The 26,806-nt window shown below is 29.2% G+C and overlaps 1 protein-coding gene across 8 annotated transcripts in view; it reads left to right on the top strand.

Moving 5' to 3' along the window:
• tup (LIM1_Isl and LIM2_Isl domain-containing protein tup) overlaps nt 1–26,806 on the top strand; it is a 128,362-nt gene that overhangs the window by 21,280 nt on the left and 80,276 nt on the right. For all 8 annotated transcript variants that reach the window (XM_071183277.2, XM_071183276.2, XM_071183274.2 and 5 more), the window contains exons 2-3: nt 13,330–13,519; nt 18,904–19,187. In XM_071183277.2, coding sequence (XP_071039378.1) covers nt 13,330–13,519; nt 18,904–19,187 — 474 coding nt within the window. The remainder of the gene's footprint in view (nt 1–13,329; nt 13,520–18,903; nt 19,188–26,806) is intronic.

Genomic DNA, 26,806 nt, shown 5'->3' with positions numbered 1-26,806 from the left:
TAATATTAATTTCTTGGGTAATGATTTCGATCGATACATATTATTTATACATTATTTCTTTAAACGGAACAAAAATTAATATATACTTTTAATTTATTTTTTTAATTTTAATTTACTAAACCATGGTTTTGATAGACACACATATTCATTCAAATTCGTTACCATAGTTTTTCTGTAAAATTATTTCTTTTGCTATCTATTGCTCTATAATTAGCAATAATTTAGCAATCATTTTTAAAATAATATTAAATAATATTGAAAATTAAAGGTCAATTGTTATTACAAGTTTAATGACTGCGCAACTGTTATTTAATATTTTCCTTTATCAAACAGGCTAATATATTAAATGCACTTTGTATCACATTATTCATGAAGCTGGTCGAATCTCCTAATTGTCAACGAATCTATTTAACATCCAGTAGTGGACTGATCGTTAAGACACGGTTCTCAGCAGATCACCGAAGTCAAGCATCACTGGCTGCGGTCAGTGTGCGGGTGGGTGACCACTTAGATTAGTCTGCGTAAGGACCGAGGGTGTGCGGTATTGGTCCTCGTTAAACTGTTATACCTCAAACTGCTCGACTTCGCCCGACGGGCTACCGAAGCGCGGGTGCCATCCTCTTTGCAGAGGATCAAAATTGTGATGGCATGTCTTCGGATCATTCTCAGGGATGTTTCCCAGACCGTCGCCAATAGCCCATTGTGCAGCTCTAGTGCAACGTAAATTAACAACAACAACTCTTTAACATAAATTTTTATTACTATATAAATGTAATTTGCACCAAAAAATAATAGTTGTATAATGGTTAATAAATATATTTATCGACCGTCTCATTCTGGTTTCGGATTTTCTTAATGTCAACGGATTTATTGATCTGGTCTGACCCCGTCAGACCAGATGGAAATTAGCAACAACAACAGCAACTATTACTATGAGGAGGAGCAAACACCGATTTAAATAAGTTTATCTTAAAATACAGGGTATTAAAGCAATAATATAGAATTAGATTATAATGAAGATGCAACTCTTTTAGTTTTAAACTCTTAATTTAGAAAAAAAACGGAAACCAAAAAACATACTAACAGTATATTGGAATTAGAAAAATAAATATTACATGTATACCTTTGAATTAAGGTTACAAAAATAGTTTATTGGAAAGCGATACCTTTATGACTTATATTCATTTTATTATGATGCCAGTCAAAAGTATAAGGAAATTAAAATGAAAAAACAGCTAGATCCTACCATGGGATTTTTTGCCAAATAAAAATACACAGACTGCGGAAAACTCTGTTAGACCACTCTGTTTTTATGTTATATAGAGCTTTATAGCTCCTGTTTGAAAAAGTTATTTAAAGTAACAATAATTTCTGATTTAATCTAACTTCCTCTTTTCTGATTTGCCGGTTTCAGCATTTGAAGCATAAGTTTATCGTACTGTCAATTATTTCATTGGATCCTGGACAGCATCATTCAGTTTTTGTACATAGTTAAACATATAGAGCAAGAAAAAGTAAATGTATATTAGTGTGATTTAGTAGTCTTTTTAGTAAATGATTGTAATTTAGTTTTATATTGGGGTTTTGTGAACTTTTAGTTTGTAGTGCTTGCAGCAAACATTGTCAATAACATGCTTATGGAATATATAATGTAGTTTTTTTTGTACATATACTAGATTACTAGATTACATATACATGTAGTATATATACATATACTACATTACATATAAAATATATAATGTAGTTGTAGATGCGTTTAGAATATATAATGTAGTTTTAAAAAGTTGTGAATGCATAAAATAAAATTCCTGTGTTTCGAAATATACACAAAATTATCTGCAAGAATATCCTGAATTGAAGCATACAGGAGATTTATCGAAAATTTAATTCAAATATTAGTGGTTAAAAAGGAAAGTCGAAACATTCACCAACAGCTATAATAAATTATCACTTATATAATTATATTATTTAATAGCTGTTATATTATTGTTTTTGCAAAATAATTTTACTAAGGAAATATTGTGTATTTTTTATCATAAATTTATTATTATAAAATTATTAGCTGCTTTTCAGAACATATATTAATCAGCATTAACTTGATTAACATTTTGATCAGCATTAAAACTATATCTTTAGAGTAAATAATTATATACTAATACATTAAATTCAAATCTTTGCGAAAATTTTCATTTTTGTATAGCATTAAATGTTTTGACTGATATTTGAAACAAAATTACTTTCAAATTTTAACTGCAAAATTTCAATAATTGCTTTTTTCCAAATTTTTCTTATTTATAATTCGAAACAGGACACTTTTAAGAACATTATTTACTTTTCGTATCAAAATAATAAATCATCGTGAACATTAGAAAGTATAATCTTTTTTTTATTTTTAATTTCAATAAAGCACAAGAACTACACACATCAAAAGCTTCATTGTCAATAATAGGGTGAAAAAGCAAAAGCAAGTGCGATAAGAGATTAAAACATTAAATATTTACTTTACGGGAAGATTAGGTTTGATGCTCGCACAATAGTCTTTTGTGGTCATAGTGGTAAAATGCCGTGTGCCATGCCTTATCACTGATTATCGGTTATGTCGTAATTTGTCTTACCGACAATAATCAGAGTTTGACAGCCGATGAGTAGATTATAAATAAAAACGATTTTTTTAAGGAATTAGTTGTGAGCATTGAATAGGTTGTAAGTCGTGGTGAGGAATGGGAAATATCAACAAAGTGAAATGGAAAAAAATATTGAAATAAATTTCCTACAAATATATATAATCCTTTTAATAGTTTCTATATTCTTAAAAAAATTGGTACGACGTAAAACCATAGTTTGGCACAATAAATTTCAAAATGTTTTAATTAGCTGTATAAAATGATACAACCATTTGAACGGTTCAGCAAATTTAAATGATTTTATGTTGTAAACTCAAGGTGTAGCATTAATACTAGATTAAAATTAAGTTTTATTGCTTCGGTGTCTTACATTACATGTGATTAATTTGACAATAAAAATATAGTAACCAGTTGTAAATCTTAACCAGTTACCAGTTTCTTAATTTCAAAAGCAATAAACAATATAATAGTTTCAATAACATAAAATAGTTATATTCAATAAAAACAATATAATTCTTGTATTCTTGTTTCCCATAGTCTGACAAAATGCCGTTGTATCACTTACTGAAACTATTAACTTTGATTTTTTATTATGAACCCCTGGTCACTAAAAAATAAAATTTAAGGAATAAAAAAATTATTATGTTTTGTTTTCGTTTTGAATTATGCAGTACTGTTTAAAATATTCCTGATCAAATTACAGTAAAAAGCTCCGGCACCCTTGGGTGCATCATCCTTAAAATTTATTTTTACAGCAAAATTTTATATCGTTTATTTCACAGTAATTAATATATAACTACAGTGTTTCAGTGATTTTACAATAAATATTACTGCATAAAAATGACGGTATATCAGATTTTTTAGAGCGTAAAATTTTTCAGTAAAAAGAATCAGCAGTCTGGATACCAATATATTTTAACGTAATTTGATTCGGAATTTTTTATAGTGTAGTGTAGGAATTTAGCTATAGGTGTATAGGTCTATGCAAGCTGTGCACTTAACTGACTCACAGATAAGTAACTTTCCCGAGCTCCTAATCAGAACTTTTGATATTGTTTTGTTTAAAAAAGACATTAAAGAGGCTAATTCGTCAATTTTCTTAAGACTATAAGCCTCAAATTTTGCACTAATACACTGAACATAGCCAAAACTAGCATAATATGGCACAATTTACAGTATTTTAGGCACTAAGGAACGTCAAAAAGCTCAGTAATTTTTAGCGAAGTGCTTTGGTAATTATTTCAGTGAAATTAACAATAAAATATGGTTTTATGATATGCGGTAAAATTCAGTAATTTTATCATGATGTCTTAGAGCATGGCCTAAAGCTTATTTATTCGATTAAATTTATTTTTTAGTTTAATATTTTCTACTAAATATGTTTTAAAAAAATCTATAATTTTGAAAAGGCAAATTTTCCGTTAAATCGTTTCGATTCGATTCGTTCGCTCGATTCGTTTCGTTCGATTTTTCATCCATTTATTGTTTTAAAATCAATGATATAATTCAGTGGGCTTCGAAAATATCATCAGCAGACCACTAATTACCCGCGAGATACGCTTTTGAGACACCTAAATAAGACAGTCTGTAAAAATATTAAGAAAAAGGTCGTTCACTTAAAAAAAATATTTATTTTTTTTTTTTGTTGATAAAAAACGGAATATCATTTTCCTCTAAAGTTGAAAATGGCTGTTTTATTTTTATAAGTAAGTAAAGAAAGCATTTTTCAACTTGTTTAACCATGCCTTTAAATCAAAGCAAACTACCCAGTTAGAAACTTTTTGGGTGAAAATGGTTCAACAAGAAGTTATTCAACTTTTATTTTAATATATCAAAACAAAACAATCAAATAACCATAATAAGATGATATTCCATACATGAAATCGTATTCAAACTGTTAACTGGAAGAAAAACCGTTTCCTTTCATTTAATACAGTTAAAAAACCAGCATTTTATCGCAAAAACTAGGCTCACCTATTGAAATCACTTAGTTCCTTGGAGTTTGGTACATGTTAGATCAGCGAGGGCTCTTCAGTCAATCTCGTGATCAACAGAACGGGGGTTCGAATCTCAGCGTTGACACAACAATACTTTCTACATTCCTTTCAATTCATAAAGAGTAGGGCCGGGATAGCCTGGTCGGTAGGGCGCTGGGCCCATATCCAAGAGGTCGTGGGTTCGATCCTCGCCGGCCGAAGACTCCCCGTGTAGTAAATGGTGACTGATGCACGTTAAATCTGTCGAGTCTCAAAGTCCTCCATGTTCCCACAACAAATCAATACCTCTGGGGGTACTGATCCAGGAGTTTCCTTGTCTTCTGGATTGGTTCAAAATTACAAGGCTACGGAGTTGAACGTAAGTGGTCGTAAACCCATGAAATTGGGTCGGCTGTTCAACGACGGTTATAAAATAAAATAAAAAAAAAAATAAAATTCATAAAGAGTTTGCAGTGTTCTGCATTCCCCAATTCGTGACATAGCTCCCATGTTCAGCTTATTTCTACTCTTTTGAAACCATGCTAGTCGTAAATGGTTTCACAACCGAAAAGGTAAAAAATATTCTTTACTGTTAACTTTACGGTTGATTGGATGGTTAATTTGATGCTGCCGCTTATTTTACCGTTATTTTAGAATGAAGATTATAACAGTGTAGTCCAAGTGTAGTTCGATAATCCTGTGATAAAGTCACGTGCATAAACGACCATTTTTCAACTACAATATTTTTCATAATAATAATCGTCTAGAGAAATATATTCATTGAAAGAGTAATAATCTTTTATGTGGGCTGGAACTTAGTCGATTACGATAAATCAAAGTAGATTGGATATGCCCGTGTCAACACAATAACAGTGGGTTACTTTAAATGCTTTTTTGATATATTTTCAGAAATATATAACGTACCGAAAGAGAGTCAGGAAAAGAAAAGAGAAAAGTAGTTCGAATTTGCTTCACCTGTATTTCAAAATCAATTTATTAACGTTTCAAAGAGGTTGAGGCATTAAGAATGTAGCTGGGGGAAAAAATCATAAAGATAAAAATGTCTCATAAAAATTAGTATTTTTACTGAACTAACTGTTATTAACTTTGATTGCATTGACATACTTATGACTTTTTAAACGAACACAAAAATCTCATATTTGTAGATTACTCCATGTCATTTTTCATTCTGGTCTGCGAATGTGATTATTGTTAGATTTGCTAACTTTCTTGGTTACTGATGCTAAAACATTTTCAGGAGAAGACCTTCAGCTATGGCAGAGTTTTGGTCTAACTCAGAATCGAATCTGCAAACTTAGTTTCTCAATTAATATTTAATTAATGAGTCAATAATTAGTGAGCGTATACCAAATTTCAACCGAAGTTTTCCGTTAAGTTTTAATAATATTTAGTTTTGCTACCAAAAGCAACAAACAGTTCGATTAAAAAAATAAAGTCTTTTGTTAACTAGTCATAAAAGAAGATAGGTTAGGCTTATTATTTTTCTAAAATCTAACATTGTCTCCTTCTCATTTAGATCGATCCAGTTATAATGAAGACATTTTTGTTCCTTTCCTCCATTCTTCTTTTAGATCGCTGTTGTATTTAGTCTTCGATCAAACTCAAGAAAGGTGAAAATAAAGACTCATTGCAAAAAACCTATTATTAGATCGTCATTCGCAATGCACTCACCTAAGACGTGAAAGCGTCGGCTCTCACGCCCAATCCGTCACCCAATAACATAGATTCAACGCCGCACGCGGAAAAGAACAAGAAAAAGCGCTTTGAACACACAAAGATGGCGCTCAACGCGGAGGGAAGCGCTTCACTTTACCAGTTATTCGATCCCTTTGTTTACTGAGTCTCCATAAACGAATCCTATGATTACAGCTGGACACAGAGTCAACAAATCAAGCTCTGCATATAATGCTGACTGTTCTTCAACAAATAACGCGTGGCTCCCCCAGCAGACAAGGACGGCCAAGCCGCGCCGACAAGCTGGCACCATCACCGATTGGATTGAGAATTTATTTTTTATTTCCTTTGTTAGTGTTATGCTGGGCACCTTATCAAACCGCTAAAACCAGGGTGGGAAATAATAGCTTTTCAAAAAGGAAAGGTAAAGGAGAAAAAAAAAAGTACAAATGAAAAAGTTTATAAACGGTCTTTAAGGAACTTATTTTGTCTTCTTTTTGAGTCGAAGAGGCGGCGTGTTCTGCTTTTTGTTAGGGATTTCGGAATAAAAAAGGGGGGCGGTTTTGGAAATGAGGCACAATGTGAACTGATTGAAAGCAAAATTGCTTCCCACAAAAATAAAACATTAAAAGTAGTCGAGTCAATGAAACATTTTGTATTAATTCTATAAGAGTATAATAAACGTTACGTTACTAATATATTTCTATGACTTACTTCCCAAACAAAAACATCATGCAAAGTCGATTTTGCGAGAGAGAAAAATATATGTTTTTCAAATATTTTTTTTATATGAAAATCGAAACTAATAAATTAGAAAAAGAATGGCTAAAGAAATTTAATATAATCTTCACCTTAAATATTGTCGACTGCTCTGTTCACTTTTATTTCTTACACGTACCAACTACAACAAAGTTATGGCTTTTCATTGAAGCAATCCAAGTTCAAGTTCCATCGGTAGATTCTCATAGTAGATTCGTATACTATTACCAAGTTTCACCGACTACAGTGGTAACCAGATATTGTTGCTAAATCGTAAGTTCGAGTCCCAAGCCGTTGAGTTAACGGCAAAAGGTTTTCATAGTTTACAGCACTATGTAACACGAATGGGATTTAGTTTTACTCAAGAAGTTTTCGAAAGAGATATCCAATGTTTAACTCGAGTGTTACCTATACTGTCAGTCACTCACGTGAACTCCTGCAGACACCAAATTTTGTGCTTACGAAAATAAATCCCATCGAATAGGGGTGTGGATGAATTTTTTCGCACTGGTTTAAATTGAGGGAGTCAATGAATTTCTTTAATTCTTCATAGGAAAAGACTATACTCTTATTTCCATAGCAGTAAAACGTCAAGCTTTAAGACGAGAGGAGTTCTCGTAATAGCTGAACAGTACTCAATTCAGTGAGAACTGATGGTGAAAGTAAAAAGATCAATCTGAGAATTGTAAATACCGTTGGCCGATTTAAGCAAAGGTTATGATAAACAGCACAAGGATAAAAACAGAATCAGCGAAGAACTGGCAGATTATAAACAGACAACCTTTGTGTTTACTTTCATTAACGATTCTCGCTGAGCAAAATATATAGGAGTTCCGTTATCTTCTGGGTTAAGCTCAAAATTAGAAGGCCATGGGGTTAATTTATAAGAGGAGCATTGCCAACAAGAAATACCGGGGTGCCATCCCCTCCGCAGAGGATCGAAATTGTGATGGCATGTCTTCGGACCATCCTCAGGGATGTTTCCCAGACCGTCGCCACTAGCCCATTGTGCAGCTCTAGTGCGACGTAAATGAACAACAACAACAACAACCAACACGAATAGACTGCAAAATGCTGATAATGATTATAAACAGAAAACCTTTGTCTTAACTCCCATTAACGATTCTAGCTGAACAGAATGTATAGGAGTTCCCTTGTCTTCTGGGTTAATCTCAAACTCAGAAGGCTTAAATTTATAAGAGGTACATGTCCAACACGAATAGACTGCTCAATGCCGATAACGAAGCTAATTTAGTGTGTGAAAATATTAAATGACTTGAGCTAATGTTAATGCATTTTCATGGATAGCTCGGGGGTTCTTTCACTGTAATAACTCCATCCAGAGAAATGATTCACTCTAGTGCTCATGTAATAACTCATGGTGTATGCTTGGATAGTACTTCTATTATGATAACTCATTCGAGGGAAATGACTCCCACACTTGTGCTAACGTTATTGCATTTTCATGTATAGTTCAAACGTGCTTCTATTGTAATAACTCATTTGAGGGAACTGACTCTCACTCTGTTATAATGTTATTTAATAATTATGCATTAAATTGTAACAAGTAAGAAAATGAAGACTTTGATTGGCAATAATGAAGCCTATTTATGTTTGGTGTATTTAAGATAATCATTTAAAGTTCCGTGCAAAATGTAGTCTAGTCAATAAACGTTAACTCGCTGTAGTTATATCTACTATATGATATATAGTATGGAGAAGATAGCTCGAGAAATATAGCCTTCGAAAATAGTTTAAATTCGTGCTAACCATGGACTTTATTACTAACAGGAAACTAACTGAGATACAGCCTCAAGAATATAGGAGGTTTATCAACTCTGATAAAAAAATACTTTCTCAACAAGTTAATGTAATGCAATTATAGTTAAAAGCATTTGTACTAATTTAATTAATTAAGATGTATTCAACTATTCCGATCCATATAAGAAATGAAAGGTGAATGGTACTCAACTCAAACTGAAGTAAATTTTTTTTAAAGTTAAATTATTAATTTATATTAAGAAAAAGCTTATGAGATATATTTATTATAATAAATAAATTTCATAAAAAAATTTCATATTATTTTTCATAAAATTTTTATATTATAATAAAAGTAATAATAACAGGAATGACATGAAGGATTTTTTTATTTTTAATTTTGCAAATCAAAGATTTTCTTCTTTAATTTAATTCATGAATTAATTTAATTTCTTTAATTTAATTCGTGAAAATTCTCCATATCTGAAGAAGGGAGTCATTTTAAAAATCCCAACTATGGAAATCGTAAAGAATTATGACATATATTCTATCAGTTTTCTGCTTAAAATGATGGCGTAAAATTATATTTCTAATTAAATTAAATGACTCAATTTTTTTCTAATTCAATCAAAATGTGGATAAAAGTGTTGAATAATGTAATGGTACCTTAAGAAAGCGTAATTTTTTATTTTACGATAGTAATGTTGAAGCTATTAAGTATACTTAAGTTAGAATTAGTGAACTCAGTTTTACAAATTTAAATACTACATTATAATTTTTGTTTAAAAAAACGGAGAAAAATTTTAATGCTGTTGCCTGTAAATTAAATTAATTTCTCTGCGCAAATGATAATGTTTAAAATAATAATTTTACTTCTTTAATTAAATGATAAATTTTATCAGAAAATTACTACCGAAATAATTATTATGCTGTTCAACATTTTGTTCTTTTTCTTTCATTAAATTTTTATTTTCTTGATGATAAAATAAAAATTTAAAATTAAAAGGATATTTTTGTTAAATTTTTTTAAAAGTATTGTGATAAGAATTGAAATTGTGAGGGAATGCAATAGCAATCATTAAAACTACAAATTTCATGAAAATATCCATTAAAAAAGACCTCATTTAGTTATTTGATATTGTCATGGAAATGCTATGAATGGTAAAATATATTTTGTAAAACTTATCAGCTATGAGTGCAATAACTTTTCAAACTTGCTCTAACACGAAAAAGCTAAATTAAAGTTTCTCCTATCTAACTTAGTCGATAGAATGGGCCGTTTTAACAGTTTAGTTACTTTAGCAACTCAGTAGAGATGAATTTTAAAATATGGTAATTGTATCGCTGTAATATTAATATTTATAACTATTATATTAGGCTTCAGGATATCTTTTGCTGAATGCTGCTTAATTGTGAATTGTCTCAACTGCTCTAAAGTACATTTTCATGCATATTTTTAGTTTGTGTGCATATTTATTATAGATTTGCATATATTTGGTTAAATCAAAACAGTAAATGGTATCAACTTCGAAAGCTAGAGTCTTAAAGTTAGAGAAAGTATTGTCAAAATGAAATGAAATTTGATTCAAGGAAAATTTAGAACTATGTTATGGTTTATTTATTTTTTCGCTTTACGCAATTTAATTTTTTTTGCCTAAAGATATAGAGATATTGTAAAACTATTTTGCAATGCATTCCATTCGATTCGTATGTAATAATTTGTGAAGAAAAAATTTCAAAAATACTCGAGGTATTTGGGAGCATTTTTTTAGCTCAATGTAATAATTAATTAAATGTAAAATTTTTTTGACTGGTAAGCATTTTTCAAACTTTGTATGCTGTATTTCACTTATTGCATAAACTATTTCTGGTTTATGTTTTGTCATGTATGTGTTTTGTTTAACTATATGCTTAGATATGGATAGTAAAAGTATATTTTTCATTTATTGAAAGTTAAAATGTATCATTTTTTGAGAAAATAAACAGAATTAATATTATTAAAAGAAAAATTTTATTTTTCTAATTACAGTGTTTCAGTGATTTTACAGCACATATTACCGTAAAAATTACGGTGCATCAGAATTTTTCGTGAAATTTTCTGAATACTGCTTGATACTAATATTTTTGAAAATCATGAAATTTTTTGGATTAAGCTATTAATAACCTAAAATAGGTTTAAAAGTATCCAAAATAAAATTAGGAAAAAAAAAAAAGTATAACGTATAACAATATAAGTGAAAATTTACTAACATTTGTCCCACATTCGCACACAAAGCAGTCGTTGTGCTTGAAATAATGATTGCTTGTTTAATTACACAGGGGAGTGTGTATTCACAAAAACATGACAAGTTAATGTCAATATAGTTTCAGTGTATGGAAAATGCACTGAACCATGTTGTTATTGCGTGTTAACACCAAATGAACCAAGGGAGTGGTTAACCCAAACAGCGATAATTTAGGAAGTACTTGTTTTCGCACATAAATAGATGATGAACAAAAGAATACATGCTCGTTAAAATCACTTAACCTTGACGTGCACGTAAATGTTGAATCAAAATATATTACTATTTTTGTATCTATGCATTCACAGTAAGAAGGTATGAAATTTTTGTAAGAGGACTGTAAATGTATACATATGAAAGTAGTTGGAAGTTTCATATTTCTCATTTATTTCTTTTCGGTCTAAAATTTAACGTTTTGAAAAAAATAAGAATACTTTAAGTTGCATGTGCTCAAATATCCTATTTTCTACATCGAAGTATAATGTGTTTAAGCTAATTGCATGCTAAGTAAAAGTAATTTTTGCAAAAGCATTGTTAGAAAAAACGAGGAGAATATTTTCCTGGGTGTGATTTCGAATTATTATAATGTTTCTATTTGTTTCAGTTAGTTCAATATGGTGTTTTTTAATGTGAAGTTAATATTTAATTCAAGTTAAGTATTTTTTGTTGTGATATTGAAACAATAATGTGTTTTGACAATGAATTAATCCTTTTTTCCACATCTTATTTAAATAATTATAAAATGTTCTTTAACATGTATGAAGATCAATTAATTTTCAATGCGAATCTTTATAAATGAATATCAATGGGAAAAACCGTTTTATGCATATTTTTCATAAAAATAACGGTTGGATCGCCTGTTGCATTTTGAGCTTTGATAAATCAGTAACGAGGGAAGTCGGTTCTCCCTGAGAGTTATTATATAGTGTAGGTGGGCCTTCCCCATTCGCTCCTGTCCCCTTGCTTCCGTCGTTTTTTCTCAGAATCAGCTTTCGTGGACGTAAACCGTTCTTCTTCCCTGATCTGCAACTGTATATATGACTATCCGAATTATAATTGTAGCGACAAATGAAAAAGACAGAATATTTATTTTTCAAAGAGTGCTTCACTCTGAACCAGCCACATAAAAGAATAGATTTTTTTTTTCAAAAATATCTCATTAGTATTTTTGTCATGACAAAATTTGTTCATAACTATTGATAACTAGAATATAAGAAGAAGAACGGGAAAAAAACGTAAGTTATTGTCATGTGGTTTCAGTACTTTTGTTGTACATAGTTGAGTTTCTGAAGAGGAAACGCGCTCTCTCGAGCTCTAATTCTTCTCTATCATTAAAGATTTTGCGTGAGTTAATAAGCTTACAAAATATCCCGATCGAATAAGAGTCTTGAATTTCAGATGCAAACGATAAATCAAATATTATTTAATATTTTTTAAAGTATTTATACCCAGAACAGAACATTTTACTTTTGTTTGTTAACAGACGATGTTTTGCAAATAGCAGACGACTTTATATGTTGATTTTTGACAAAACTATCTCATTTCGGTGGCAGCTTATTTTTTATTTAATAATTGGCAGCTGATTTTCTAGAACGTTCCATTTCGTGGTTTCTAAGTACGTGTGCGATTCAAGTTCTTATTATTCATAATAAATGCTTCACGTGTATAACGAACGGATATTAACGTATTTTTATATAAACTTTTTACAAATCAAAAAGAGCAACTTCTATCAATTTTTACACATTTTATTGAAAATATATATAGTAAAAGCAAAAGGTTATTAATCCTCAGCAGCAAAACTTGAAAAATTTAACTGTTTACAGGATTACCAGCAATAACAGAAATTAAAGGAAAGTAAAATATCACGTGTTTCAAATGTTTTAAAAAATTTAAATGCCGAAACAATAAGAAAATTTGCAAAAAAATATGAGATTTAAGCTTATACTTCAATAGGAATTCTTAAAATTTATTTGAAAAGTAAGATTTCAAGAAAAACACATTAAAATTTAAAATTATTATTATTATGGTTGAAGAACATTGTCGTTGTAGTAACTGTTGTTGCCAGAAAAAATATATATATATATTGTTTACAGTAGGCAATTGCGACAATATTTTCGTCTTAGTACCATATTTTTCTATAGTAACTAAGATACAATCACTATTTTTGTTTCAACTTAACTTTATATGTGAACTTAAATTTTTATATATATATATACTTTTTCCTTTTTTTGGTAGAAAAGCGGCGATCTTCTACATGTGTTGGCTGTGGAGGTGCAATCAATGACCAATACATCTTGAGGGTGTCCCCAGACCTAGAATGGCATGCGGCCTGTCTCAAATGTGCGGATTGCCATCAGTACCTCGACGAGACGTGTACGTGTTTCGTCAGGGACGGAAAGACATACTGCAAAAGAGATTATTTTAGGTATGATACAGTTTCTCACGTTTAGTACTTTCAGTATAAAGTAAATTTCTGTAGTTTAGCGTTTGGTTGAGGAGTCTGGTGCAAAAGCAAAGTAGATTCGCAAATTGTTGGGGAAGAGCCAAATGAGATTAAAAAAAAGCGTCTACTTTTATAGTTTTAATTGCATTATTTACAGACAATGCTACATTTGGGCCCAAAGAACTAATCAAAACTGCTATTTTCCATAGCCAAATAAATATTTCTGTGTAGAATAAATGTTTTTGGAAAATGTGGACTCACCTTGCTCTTGCACGAAACTAATTTAAAATTGAAAGCATAGAAAAAGAAATTTCAGACATATCTAGAGTAAGGCCATGGAGTTTTAATAGCCGAAAAAAAATTCAAAATATTAAAATGCAAGCAAATTATGAGGAGACTAACCCATACATCACAATGCGTAATCCTACGTTATTCTCTCATAGTTTTTTTCTTTTCATTTTGATTTTGAGAAAATTTCTTTTTAGTATTTCAAACTTCATGACTTACTCTAGGTTTGCCTGAACTCTCTTTTCCTATATTTAAAATTTTAAACTACTTACGGAGGTGAAAGATAATTTGGGAGGAAAAATTTCTTCCGTCTTACTCTAGATTTGCATACTTTTACAACTATAATTTTGATACTCATAATACACGATAATAAACCAAAACAATTTGACACAGGAAAAGACATACATGCATTATAAATGTTTTTTGGAACATTCATACTTCCTTTATTCTAGAATTAAGCCCCTCAATAACAAAAATTGTACTATGTCCATGAGTACTATTTTGAAAAAGAATATTGTCTATAAATTTTTTATGTATCTCAAATAATTTCATTCATCAAAAAAATCTTATTTAATTTATTGCCTCATTTAAATCTCATAATCTATCTAACTTAAAAATATTGTACGGATTACTGAATACTTAAACCTAAGTAAACCCTTATTAAAAAAATAATCAATTTAATAAAATATCAATTGTACTATGTCCATGAGTACTATTTTGAAAAGGAATATTGTCTATAAATTTTTTATGTATTTCAAATAATTTCATTCATTAATAAAATCTTATATAATTTATTGTCTCATTTAAATCTCATAATCTATCTAACTTAAAAATATTGTACGGATTACTGAATACTTAAACCTAAGTAAACCCTTATTAAAAAAATAATCAATTTAATAAAATATCAATTGTACTATGTCCATGAGTACTATTTTGAAAAGGAATATTGTCTATAAATTTTTTATGTATTTCAAATAATTTCATTCATTAATAAAATCTTATATAATTTATTGTCTCATTTAAATCTCATAATCTATCTAACTTAAAAATATTGTACGGATTACTGAATACTTAAACCTAAGTAAACCCTTATTAAAAAAATAATAAATTTAATAAAATATATATATAAACTAAAACTAGCTCATCAGTTCATTTTTTCTTTCTTTTTATTTTACTTGCATGCATGTTTTCATAATCCATTTCCAAGGAGAGGAGAAAAGGTATTTAACTTTTACAGCGTGCAGAAAAATCGATCAATATTCTGGTAGTCAAATTCACAAGCAACGTAAGATCTCATACAAAATGATAGCTTTATTCAATGGAAAAATTCCACAGATTTAAATCATTCTAACAATATAAAATACTCCTTTTAAGCATCCTCTCCCCGACGACGGTATTTCGATTTGACTAGCTACTACAGACGAGCATATCTTGATCCACCTACAGCTCCCCCCTTGGAGGTCCCTGAGCTAATTTCGTGATTGGTTGGCCTCGAAACCCTCTTCCTGCCTCCTCCACATCATTTACTTCCAAACATTATGCTTTTCGCTTTAATAGAAACCTTCGGACGGATGCTTCTGCCTTTCTTAAAGGCAACTGTTGAATTATTCAATAGGGCAAGATAACTCCTCTCTTGCTTGCTTTCCCTACCTTGGCTTCTCTATGGGAGCGGGGAAGTCCTTTCAAGTCGGAAAGGAATTCGTCTCATTGCACCCACACCCATCCATAATCTGTCAGATACCTTTTTCAGCATAGGGCGTCCCCCCAAAACAGTGGCGTGAAGATGGTTAAGCTTCCTTGTAAAAGGTGAAAAGTTCATTTGCTACACCATAATAAAATTCTTTAAAATAATTCTTCTCTTCTAAATTTGGAATGAAGAGCTTGAGGTTAAAAATCTCCACTTAATGGTAATGTATAGTATTAACTCACAGTATTAAAGTCTTAAAATATCATTATGTAATTTAAAATGCATTTGAAAAATTAAAGAAAGAAAATCGCTATTGTAAAAATACATTTATCAAGAGAGGCAAATAGTATGGAAATCTTCAAAAATTTTCGCTGCTAATAAAATAAATCGAACATGTACGTTTAATGTGTATTTTTTTTCTTAATGAAGCCAAGATTAATGCACCTTCCTGCCAAACTTCTGAGGGGGGAAAGAAAGACACTAAACAAATCTTACATCTTGACTTTCAATTTTACTTGTAAAGCATCTTTAGAAAGCTTGTTTTGTAATAAGTATTAAAAAGGGCGAAAATTTTTATGGAAGCTGTGACAACTTAGTTTTAGTTGCTCATTTTAAATCTAAGAAAACCAAGAATAGAGACTCTTATTTTTGAAATGAATGTTTACAATTTATATCACATATTCTTACCAAAAATGCCAATGGGCTTATATACTACTATATGATTTTTCTAATATTCTGCTGCATTATTATACTACTACATTATTTTGCTATAGTATAGTTAATATTAATTAAAATTCTGATTATACCAAAGGTGGTTATCATTTTTGCCAAATTAACTCCATATTTACTAATATTATTAGTCTTTGAACGTATTTACTCTAAATTTGGTGAAATCGGATAAGAATTGTGGATTTGTAGAGGGTACATATATACTTATAAACATTCTGCTTTATTTATATAGATAGCCCTTGTAAGGTGTCTTTATTAATTTTCAACATAGTCAAATTATTTTAAAATTAATAGTTGGCAGCTATTTTTTAAATTGTTACTTCAATATTCACCATGGTCAGTTTAGTAAAGAGCAATTGGTTTTGACCTCAGTGTGCACGTTTTTTTTTAATTTATTTTTTTACTTTTAGCTATTTTTTCTCGTATTTAACACAAACTAAACATACCAGATTAAAATTATATCCAGATAAAATAAAAAATGCGTGAAATTCGCGCAAAATGCTTCAAAGCTCTAAAGACATGCAAGTAAACTTGGTGACAAAATGAAATTGATAATCCAAAATAACCAACTACAAGCATTTCAACTCTTTGAAAAACATTGATTCAACTGGTAACGAACCTTAAGCAGCTGAAAAGCCATTTCCTTCAAATTATTGATTTCCTAACGGAAAAATTAGGATTTATACCACAGGCAACGTTAAATCATCATTAATATCCCTCAAATTTCCCCCACTCATAATTAATATTCCCTTTTCTCCTCTTTTAACAAATTGCCCTATCATCGCAAATGTCCACAAAATATGAAAAGAACATTTCATGAAAAGTTTTTTTCAAACATCTGAATTACTTGAAGCACATAATTGTTCACTGTTCCAAGTGGTGGTTAATGAGCTTTCATTACGAGATCCCTTTATTTTTCATTTTGTGGGGATGATTATTTTCATGCTAAGTCAGTTGTTGAGCTTAATTCGTTGGTTGCTTTATTAAGCTCTTGTGGGATTTCTGCTGGTATGTCTATGTCTAATAAGCATAAGTGAAACGCTTTTTATTTTTCATTTAAAAAGTTCTTTTTATTAACGTTTGTATAAACGAGCTTTATAAATTAAATTTATTATTTTATGACTACAGTTAAACCTTATTAACTTTATCGTTTGTTTTGAAGCGATATTATATATTATTCCATATTTTTAATTTCATTTTGCCCCCTAGGGATTGTTCAAGTACTTTTTGTACGTTAATTAAAGTTTTTTTCCGCAAATGTACAGCATTTCCATTTTTGAATAATTACAGAGAAATTATTATTTAATTTTTTTTTAAAAATTATTTGTTAACTGTAGCGTTACTGAAAATAATCTTATGAACAAATAATTTTTTAAAGAGTATTTAATTAAATTCTTTGTTTTATTTCTACAAGGAATTCTGGCAAAATTACTGTACAATTTGGTAATGGCATTTGCAAATAAGAAAATAATATAATTCTGCTTAATAATACCAAAATATATGGTATTCAAACCATTCATTTGGTAATTCTTCCATTCATGTGGTAACGGTTTACCGGAAATTTGTGTTTTTAAAACGATAATTCTTATAACACATATTTTGTAGAAAATATGAAACTTACTAAATTAAGTCGAATAAATGGTTCTTGTACCATGCTCAAAGGTATCACGATAAAATTATCAAATTTTACCATGTTTATTCATAGATTATGAAACCATATTTTATAGTAAATATTACCAAAAGCATAACCAAAACGATTCAATGAAAATTACCGATCTTTTTGGTGTCCCCATAGAGCCAAAAACACGGTAAATTTTAAAATATTCTGGTAGTTTCAACCATACAATTTTTCTCAGTGTAAAATGAAAAAAAAAAGTCTATACTCATTCTCTTGAAGATTATAGGAATAATAATATAATCGCGAATGATACACCAATTGTTTGGAATGAGAGCTCCCAACTCCTCATTTCTGCTCAGAACGTGTACGGTGTTGAAACTTATGAACTTTAAAAAAACGTATCCATTTTAACGACTACATTTAATATTAATGTTTTATAACTAAATTTAGGTTTGGGTAAAGTTTTAGTTTCTGCTAAATTGATGCTAGATTATAAATTAAAATTCATTGCATCAGTCAACTATTTGTCCAGACTTCATAAAATGTGTTTAACTATGTTATTTTCATTTACAATTCTAAAACTTTCAAAAATGAAATACTGATACAAGAACTATCGCAAAAAAAAATATATATATATATATTTTCCAAAATGAATTTATTTTTTCATTTTCCATTTCAATAAAAATTCTCAAAACTCATGAAGAAAAATATTCTTTGTGATATTATTTTCTTCATCTTTTGTTCAGTTTCATGTTATTTTATCAAGTAACTGCTTGGGGTGAATGAAATATTTACTGAACATACCGTGAACATATCTATCTGATTAAATTTAATAAATCTTATTGTTTGTTGTATTAAGCTCGCATTACATGAAACATTCATTAACATTTCCCTAGCATTTTGCTATCTCCATTATTTGTGAATAATAACATTCATTACTTACTATTAAAAAGTAATATTCTTTTTGTACAAAAGCTTTCAAATGTTTTTCTATAATCTTCCTCTCTCCTAATGAGTTAAAACAGTGTTTGTGTTTAATTCCAGGTTATTCGGCATCAAGTGTGCAAGGTGTAACGTGAGCTTCAGTAGGAGTGACTTTGTTATGCGGGCGCGAAATAAAATTTACCACATAGAGTGCTTTCGTTGCGTAACATGTACCAGACAATTGCTACCGGGTGATGAATTCGCCCTTAGAGACGATGGACTATTTTGCAAAGCAGACAATGACTGCACTGTAGAAAAGAAAATCACACCTAATGGTCACACGGCCAATGGCCAACATTCACCGCACAATGGAACCACCAATGGAACGTCCCTACAAATGGCAGGTAATAATTTTATTTTTCTATTGCAATGGATTATTACACGGAGAAAAAAATTCTGGGGAAATTACCTAACTATACGGTAATGACAGTTCTGTTAAAAAAAAAAAAAGAATCCTAATTCTGGTAACAAAAACCGAAATACAACGGTTTTTAGGAAATTCTGGTTTTCTAAATTATTGTACTTATCGCCATGCATTTAGTAAAAATACAAAATGAAAAGTAAATTTAACCGAATAAATGGTATTTATGACATGCTTTAAAATAGCATGATAAAATTACCAAATTTTACCACATTTCACATATTTTTATACCCTATTTTATTATTAATCTTACTAAAACCATTATCTTAGCAGTTTGATGAAAACTACTAAGGTTTTTGGTATTCTCATGCAGCCAGGAACGCATATATCAGTGTTTCCCAAACTTATGACTTTTGTGTACCCTTTCAAAAATTTTCGTCGCCCTATGTACCACTAATAAAAAAAATTAATGTATTTTTTACTATAAAAAAATTACCCAAAAGTTAAAAATCACAACTGGCTGTTGACACCACTAATTATTAACTGTTAACAGCAAAAAAATAGCCAATAGAAAAATACGTAATCGTAAATTTTCATCTCTAGTTTTGTTTTTAAAAAAATTTTCTTAAAAATTGTAAACTGTTCCCGTACCCCTGGGGGTGCGCGTACCACACTTTGGGAAACACTGGCATATATCATGCCATATTCCTGTAGTTCAAAATTGTAGTTTTGAAATACTTTTTTTCTCTGTCCTGCATGTATCATACCATATTCTTGTAGTTTAAAATTGTAGTTTTGAAATACTTTTTTTCTCCGTCCTACCAGGTGATTAAAATTTGTAACACTAGGTTATTAATTGTACTAGGTTATTAAAATTGTACTAGGTTAATTAAATTGTAGTAGACCATTAAGTTCTAGTAGTAACTGTATATATATCTTTTTTGGATTAGGGGCAAAGTATAATAAACCTCATTTTTTTGTGTCGGGGAGGAGCGGGGACATTTTTAAAAGCGCTTTGGTAAAAATGCAATAATTTCTTTGTAGTCAGTATGAATTTTCTGTGCTATTTGCTGCTATCAAGTAACAATTCTGAAAAATTATAAATCACCTATCTAGAAATCATAAGAAATAGGTTATGTAAGAATTTTGCCTTTCTAAGAAGCAAGACTTATCATTATAACAATCCAAGCACTTCAGTTGTACTAGAGCATAAGTTGTACTAGAGCATTTTTTTGTGTTTCATCAAGTTTCATGTTCATTACTGATTATATGTCTCGTTTGAGCATTTTGAAGTTTAAAACAGAGTATACAAAATTTTCTCACATTGTTGCATAGTGTTAGGTTTAATTATTGAGAGGAAATATATAAAATATGAATATTTCTCTTCTTTTATATTACTCTAAAGTTATAATTTATTCAGTCTGAAAATACAAATGAACTTTCTTTTAAAATAAATTCACGAAAAATCTGCTATAACAGAAGGTTTTGAAAATTACCCAAGTTACCCTCGGTATTTCTATTGCACCATAGTTCTTTTTCCCTATTATTTTTTTTTATTATTTTAAACACACACACAGATATATATATATATATATATATATATATATATATATATATATATATATATATATATATATATATATATATATATATATATATATATATATATATATATATATATATATATATATATATATATATATATATATATATATATATATATATATATATATATATATATATATATATATATATATATATATATATATATATATCCTGAAATAAGATATAAAAATTTACACTAATTTACACTTTATTTAGAAAATGATAGAGCAAAGCTAGGATTTGTTGGAAAAAACAGCTTTTGAAAAATGAAAATACATTTTAACGTCGAGACCCAGCGTGCAATAAAGTGAACAACATTTGGTATAATTTTATGACTCTAAAAGTAATAATATTTTTTTTCCTAATAGTATACCTTTTAAAGCGAATTTTTATGTAACAAATAATTTTTTTAATCTTTTTAGTCGGAATTTCTTACTACTATGAAGAAATTGTGAGGAAAATGAGAAATTCGATTCAATTATTTTTAGACAGTTTCATGGAATAATCATGGAATAAATAAATATCTTATTAAATCTACTAGATTAGTTCCATAACCAAAATGTGACGAAATACGCTATAATAATATCGAATAATATGTGAAGGATGCTAAAAGTAAAAAATTATCATTTTTTTTTTTGAAAAATTGTTTAAAAATCATAAATTTTTATTTTAATGAATTTTTTTTTAATTTTTTTTATCGCATTTATAAGTTTTCTTTCTATATATTTCTTAAAGGAAATTAGATTTTATGACATTATTTAATGCTTGGGTCTCTAGACATTGAATTTAAAAATAAATTAATTTTCCATCTTTAGCATAACATAATGTTTAAAGCATACTGCATCTCACTTTTTTGCCTACGCGTTTATAACTTTCGTAAAGAAAGAAAATTGCTCATGCAAAAAAACGTAAACTTTTTAACCATCTAAAGAAAAAATTATCAATGTGTCCCATAAATGAAGAGTATAAACATGTCAAATGATTCAATTCATTCCTCAAAAGTATAAAAAACGCTAAGTTTCCCCAAATTATAGTAATATCTACTTCACATTTAAATATTATTTTAAGTAGTGCATCTTTTCATGCTTCCTAAGATAAAATTGTTAACCACCATGCAAAAAAAAAATAATAAATAAATAAAAAAAAAAAAAGAATTTAATTAAAAGCATTAACATGACAATTGGAAAATCATATAAGCCAAAACCACAAAAAAATATTATAACACATCTGAGAGTAACTTTAAATTACTTTAAGTAATTTCTTTTTATTAAATTTCAAGCGTATAAAACATAATAACTGACTGGAGAAATTCGATATTTTTATTTATTTATTTCTCAGTATATACTTAACGAGTTGCATTTATTATACGTAAATTGTAAAATGTCGTTTTAGTTAATTAGAAGAAATAAAAACGCATTTACGCTTTTCCCTTTTACCTAACTTATAGTAAGTTATCAATAAATAAAACTTTAAAAATTTCTTTGCTCTTCGATTTGCGGTAAAGTCGTGTCAGTCTTTGCGACAATTCTAACTTCACTGATCTTAGTAATTCTGTAATTATTCAGTGTTCAATGAAACATATGTCGTGTACAAAATCAGTGGCTATGAGCAAAAATGTAACAATTTAATGATCTGCACGCAAATCAAGAAGACCTGAGTTGAGCGTTATCTGTAGTTGGCACCATAGAATATTAAGTTTTATTCCAAGCTTTAATTACGATATAAACGTTTCAAATATCTCATTGTATAGTAGATACATATTAATATTCTCAGCTTATCTTTTATTTATGCACTAAGAAAAGTTATATTTTTGATATAATTATAATATATATTCCTCTATTGTTTTGCTTAATAAAATCTGCATAAAGCAGGTGGTTTAAGGCTTATAATTCTATATTTGTCATTAATATACAACTTTAAACTTACGGATCTCAACGCAGTAAAAATTTGAGTGGAATAGTACTTCAAATATTGAAAACTTGCCTTTATACATTGTTACAAGTTTCGGAGAGTGTATTAATTAACTCGTTTAAATTAATACTGAACCTTTACAGATCTGGAAAAAAAATTGCTAAAATTTTAGTAAAAAAGGACCGTAAGCATTGTGGTCGTCACCTGCGAGATCACAATAAAGCAATTTGCTTAGAGAATTTAGAGTGGTTGAAAAGAAATAGAAGAGTTTAAGAGGGAAAAACTACTGCAATTTTAGGATTTTTGCATCATTAAAAAAGAAAGTGGGGCAGTTTTTGTCTTTCCACCTTTAAAAGGGATAAATCATAATATGAACAGTAAAAAATCCGGATCAAATTACAGTAAAAAGTTCCGGCACTCAGGCTGACGGTACTATTTATCTTAAAATCCTTTTTTACCGGTTACGCAACAAAAAATTAATATACAGCAATTTTTACCGTAACAATTACGGTAAAATTACTGAATCACTCTAATAATCGCTAAATATTATTGTAAAAATTACTTTATTTTACTTTAAAATAGATTTTACGGCCGAATGAATATTACGGGTGATGCACCCAAAATGCCGGTACTTTATACCGTCATTTTTTACAGTAAGATATTACTTAATCTTGATTATACTATATTGGATTCAACTTGAATGTAAACAAGATTCAATTTAACACTTAATTAAGATTGCAGGAAATTTGTCTCGTATTATGGTTCAATATACCAATATTATGGTTCAATGTTCAAACAACTGTCCTGGGAGTGAATAATAAAAAAAGAAGTGACATCTGAAATTGTTATTTTGTCCTTTTCAGTAAACACACTTTACTATAATTATAAAATTGAGAACTTCGAAATAAAATACTAAGTAACAATAATAAGAGAATAATGCTAATGTAAGGAATGAAAGTAAAACAAACAGGAAAAAAAATTTCCGAAAATGCATGTGAGAAAAGCGATCAGTTCAATTTAGATTTTCCCATTTTTTCCCAGCACAGTTCATGAAAGAGTATTTAATCATCTAGAACCGATCACAAGTGGCACTTTGGTTTTTCACACAGGGGGCTTATCAAAAGACCTCAAATTAGAAGCAGGCCAACTGCATGCGGAAACTTGTGTCTGAATGGCCCCTCATTTGGCACGGGGGGTTGGTTCTAGAAGGAAAAAACAGTATCTTTAAAAGGGCATCATTGATTATTAACGGACAATTATTATCCTTTCACACTCGGGGGTCTATAGTTGAGAGGGGAGAGACCGTCTTTTGATCGACAGGAGTTGTAGTGGGCGGTCTGGACTCACACGCGTCTGTGGGGCGCGCCCTTTCACGCGCCCTGGCTGACACATTCCCATGATAAGAGGGGGGAGTTTTTATGCATGGGGGGAAAACGCAATGACATTTGAACGATAATTTTTTTCTTTCTTTTTTGCTAGTAGAATGCGGTATTAGTGAGTGGGATACATGCAAAATTTTATTAAAAATTGTAGGCTTTTTTCTTAAAATCCTTTTCATACCCTTGTTTTTTCTTTAATTTGTTTTTTTTTTCAAAAAAAGTTTATTGGAAATATATTTCTTCACAAACATGCTGATTCTTCATAAATTTTTATTTTAAGCAAGTCATTTAAGACAAAGTTTGCTAGTTAGTTTATCTTTCCGACGATAATAACTATAATAAAATTTTAAATAGCTGAAATTTCTCGCAGTTCTTATTAAATAATTATAACAAATACTAATAACAATATAATTAAAAAAATTATTTAGTACGCTGGTACTTACGCATCAGATAATACTGCAGCATAACATACCTAGCTAACACTTCAAAAATTCCGGATCAAATTACACTAAAAGCTACCGTCTTTCAGAGTGCCGGTACTTTTTACCGCAATATTCATTTTCACCGGAGTATGTTACTGAACAAAAAAAATCTGATATACCGTAATTCTCACAGTAATTACCGTAAAATCACCGAATCACTCTCATTAAATAAATATTAATGTAAAAGTTTACTTAAAGGTAAAAATGGCTTTTACACTAAATTGTATTTAATACGGATGATGCAACCGAATTGCCGAAACTTTACACTATAATTTAAAATCACCGGAATTTTTTACAGTGTGTCTAGTACTTTAGTTTATCTAGATAATTAAAAATTAATAAATAAATTGATAAATTTTGAAAGAAAAAGAATAAACACTTCCATTACCTTTAATTAAATTAAAAATGTTCCTTTTATCAAATATTTTTTTTCCTTTCTTTTTTCCAAAAGAGTATTATTTATCTAAAAACTAAAACTTTACTAGCATTTTAAGATCATTTATCTAAACAGTTTCCAAATGTGTACAGTACGGGAAAAAATCACTGTAAATAACTCATATTCTAATAAGCGAATTTTCAGGAATTAAATACCGATCTTAAAGATTCAAGAGAGGGTCTCAAATATGCAAATTAATCAGCACAGACGATATTTTCAGTTACAAAATCAAACTCTAAAATGAATTTTCTCGGAATAAGGAAGACGTTTTTTGTGACTAATTTGAATTTTTCACCATTTAAATATGGGAGGGAAGGATGTTGGCTGCAATCTCAGTAATGTGGCAGCAATAGTTTGAGCAAGAGAGCGGAAAAACCATGATGTTAATTTCACCTTTTTGCATACTTCACTATATCCCGGACAGTTTTTAAGCGAATCAAAAAATTCTTACTCAGAATTTTAAAATTCATTAATTAAGGATAATTCCATTTCTTTCGCGCATTGTAATATAAATAACATAAAGTATCGAATGATGATGAACACACAAACAATACAATATAGAAAATGAGTTTTCTACACAAGAAATATAAAAATCTATTTCTTAATTATAATTTTTTAATCATAATTCCGTTGACTTAGACGTAAAATCACATTATTAAAAATGAAAAGTTATTGATTACTTGACAAATTAATATGAATAAATAATATATTTACGAATATCCTATTTACTCATAAATAGTGTACTGACTCGTCTAAGAAGACATATGGAAACTTTTTAAATCAGTGAGATATGTCACTTTATGTTTGATTAAAACAATAGCAATAAATTTTCAATGATTATTCAAATGGACTTTTAATGATTATTCAAATATATTTTTAATGATTATACTTGAACGTATTATTAAAACGTAATTTCTTAACACTTTGATGCAAACATTTTATTGAACATATTTTTCCTACTTTGCTGAACATATTTTTTCATGTTTTCGTCATTCCCTCCCTCCAAACAATGTAAATTCCTAATTAAAATGCAAAATTTTTCATGATGCTTTTTTAGATAAATAAAATACGTTTCAAATGGCTTCACGTTACAAAATTTTTCAATTAGATTTAAGAACTATGAAATACTTATCATAAGGAATTATTTCAGTTCATAAAATTAATGAACAAAATTCCAGATTGGGCTGTCTCAAGCTTATCAAAAGTAATATCATAGACATTAAATAATTATTTACAACCATTTACATTAATTTGACGCCAACAATAATGTGTTTATCCTGTATTTTTATCACACTGCTCTGTTTTTGTTTAATCCTTATATCCTTATTATTATACATTGCATCTAATGCTTACATCAGAATGATAAATAAGTTGTCGTTGATTAATAACTCTTCAGCTCTTCCATTCTTTAAACAATAAATATACTAAAATGACTTTCTCATAAGACGTGCCCTTTTTAAATCTGATGTTTCAATGTTTGTACTTTTTATAGACATAAACTAAAATAAACTAGTTTTTGGCATTTACGATTAAAATAGAAATAAAAAAATCTAAGATGGAAAAAAATGAACCAGACACCGTTAAACTTTTAAACGACCTTCAACTTTTAATTAGTTATGCAAGTCTCGTTTGTTCACTCAAGTCCAATGAATTACATCTGACGCGAACAGGCGGTCTTTTAAAAGAGATTCTTAAAAAATAAATAAATAAATGAAAAAGGGAAAAAAGGAAAACGTTTAAGCGACAAGAGGCATAAAAACTTATTCTTTGATATCAGGTACACCTTTTT

The sequence above is a fragment of the Parasteatoda tepidariorum genome, chromosome 7, assembly GCF_982258835.1.
Source record: "Parasteatoda tepidariorum strain Cologne lab strain chromosome 7, Ptep-v5.0, whole genome shotgun sequence".
Lineage (NCBI taxonomy): Eukaryota > Metazoa > Arthropoda > Arachnida > Araneae > Theridiidae > Parasteatoda > Parasteatoda tepidariorum.
The sequence above is the reverse complement of the archived record's forward strand: the minus strand, read 5'-3'. Positions and strand labels throughout refer to the sequence as shown.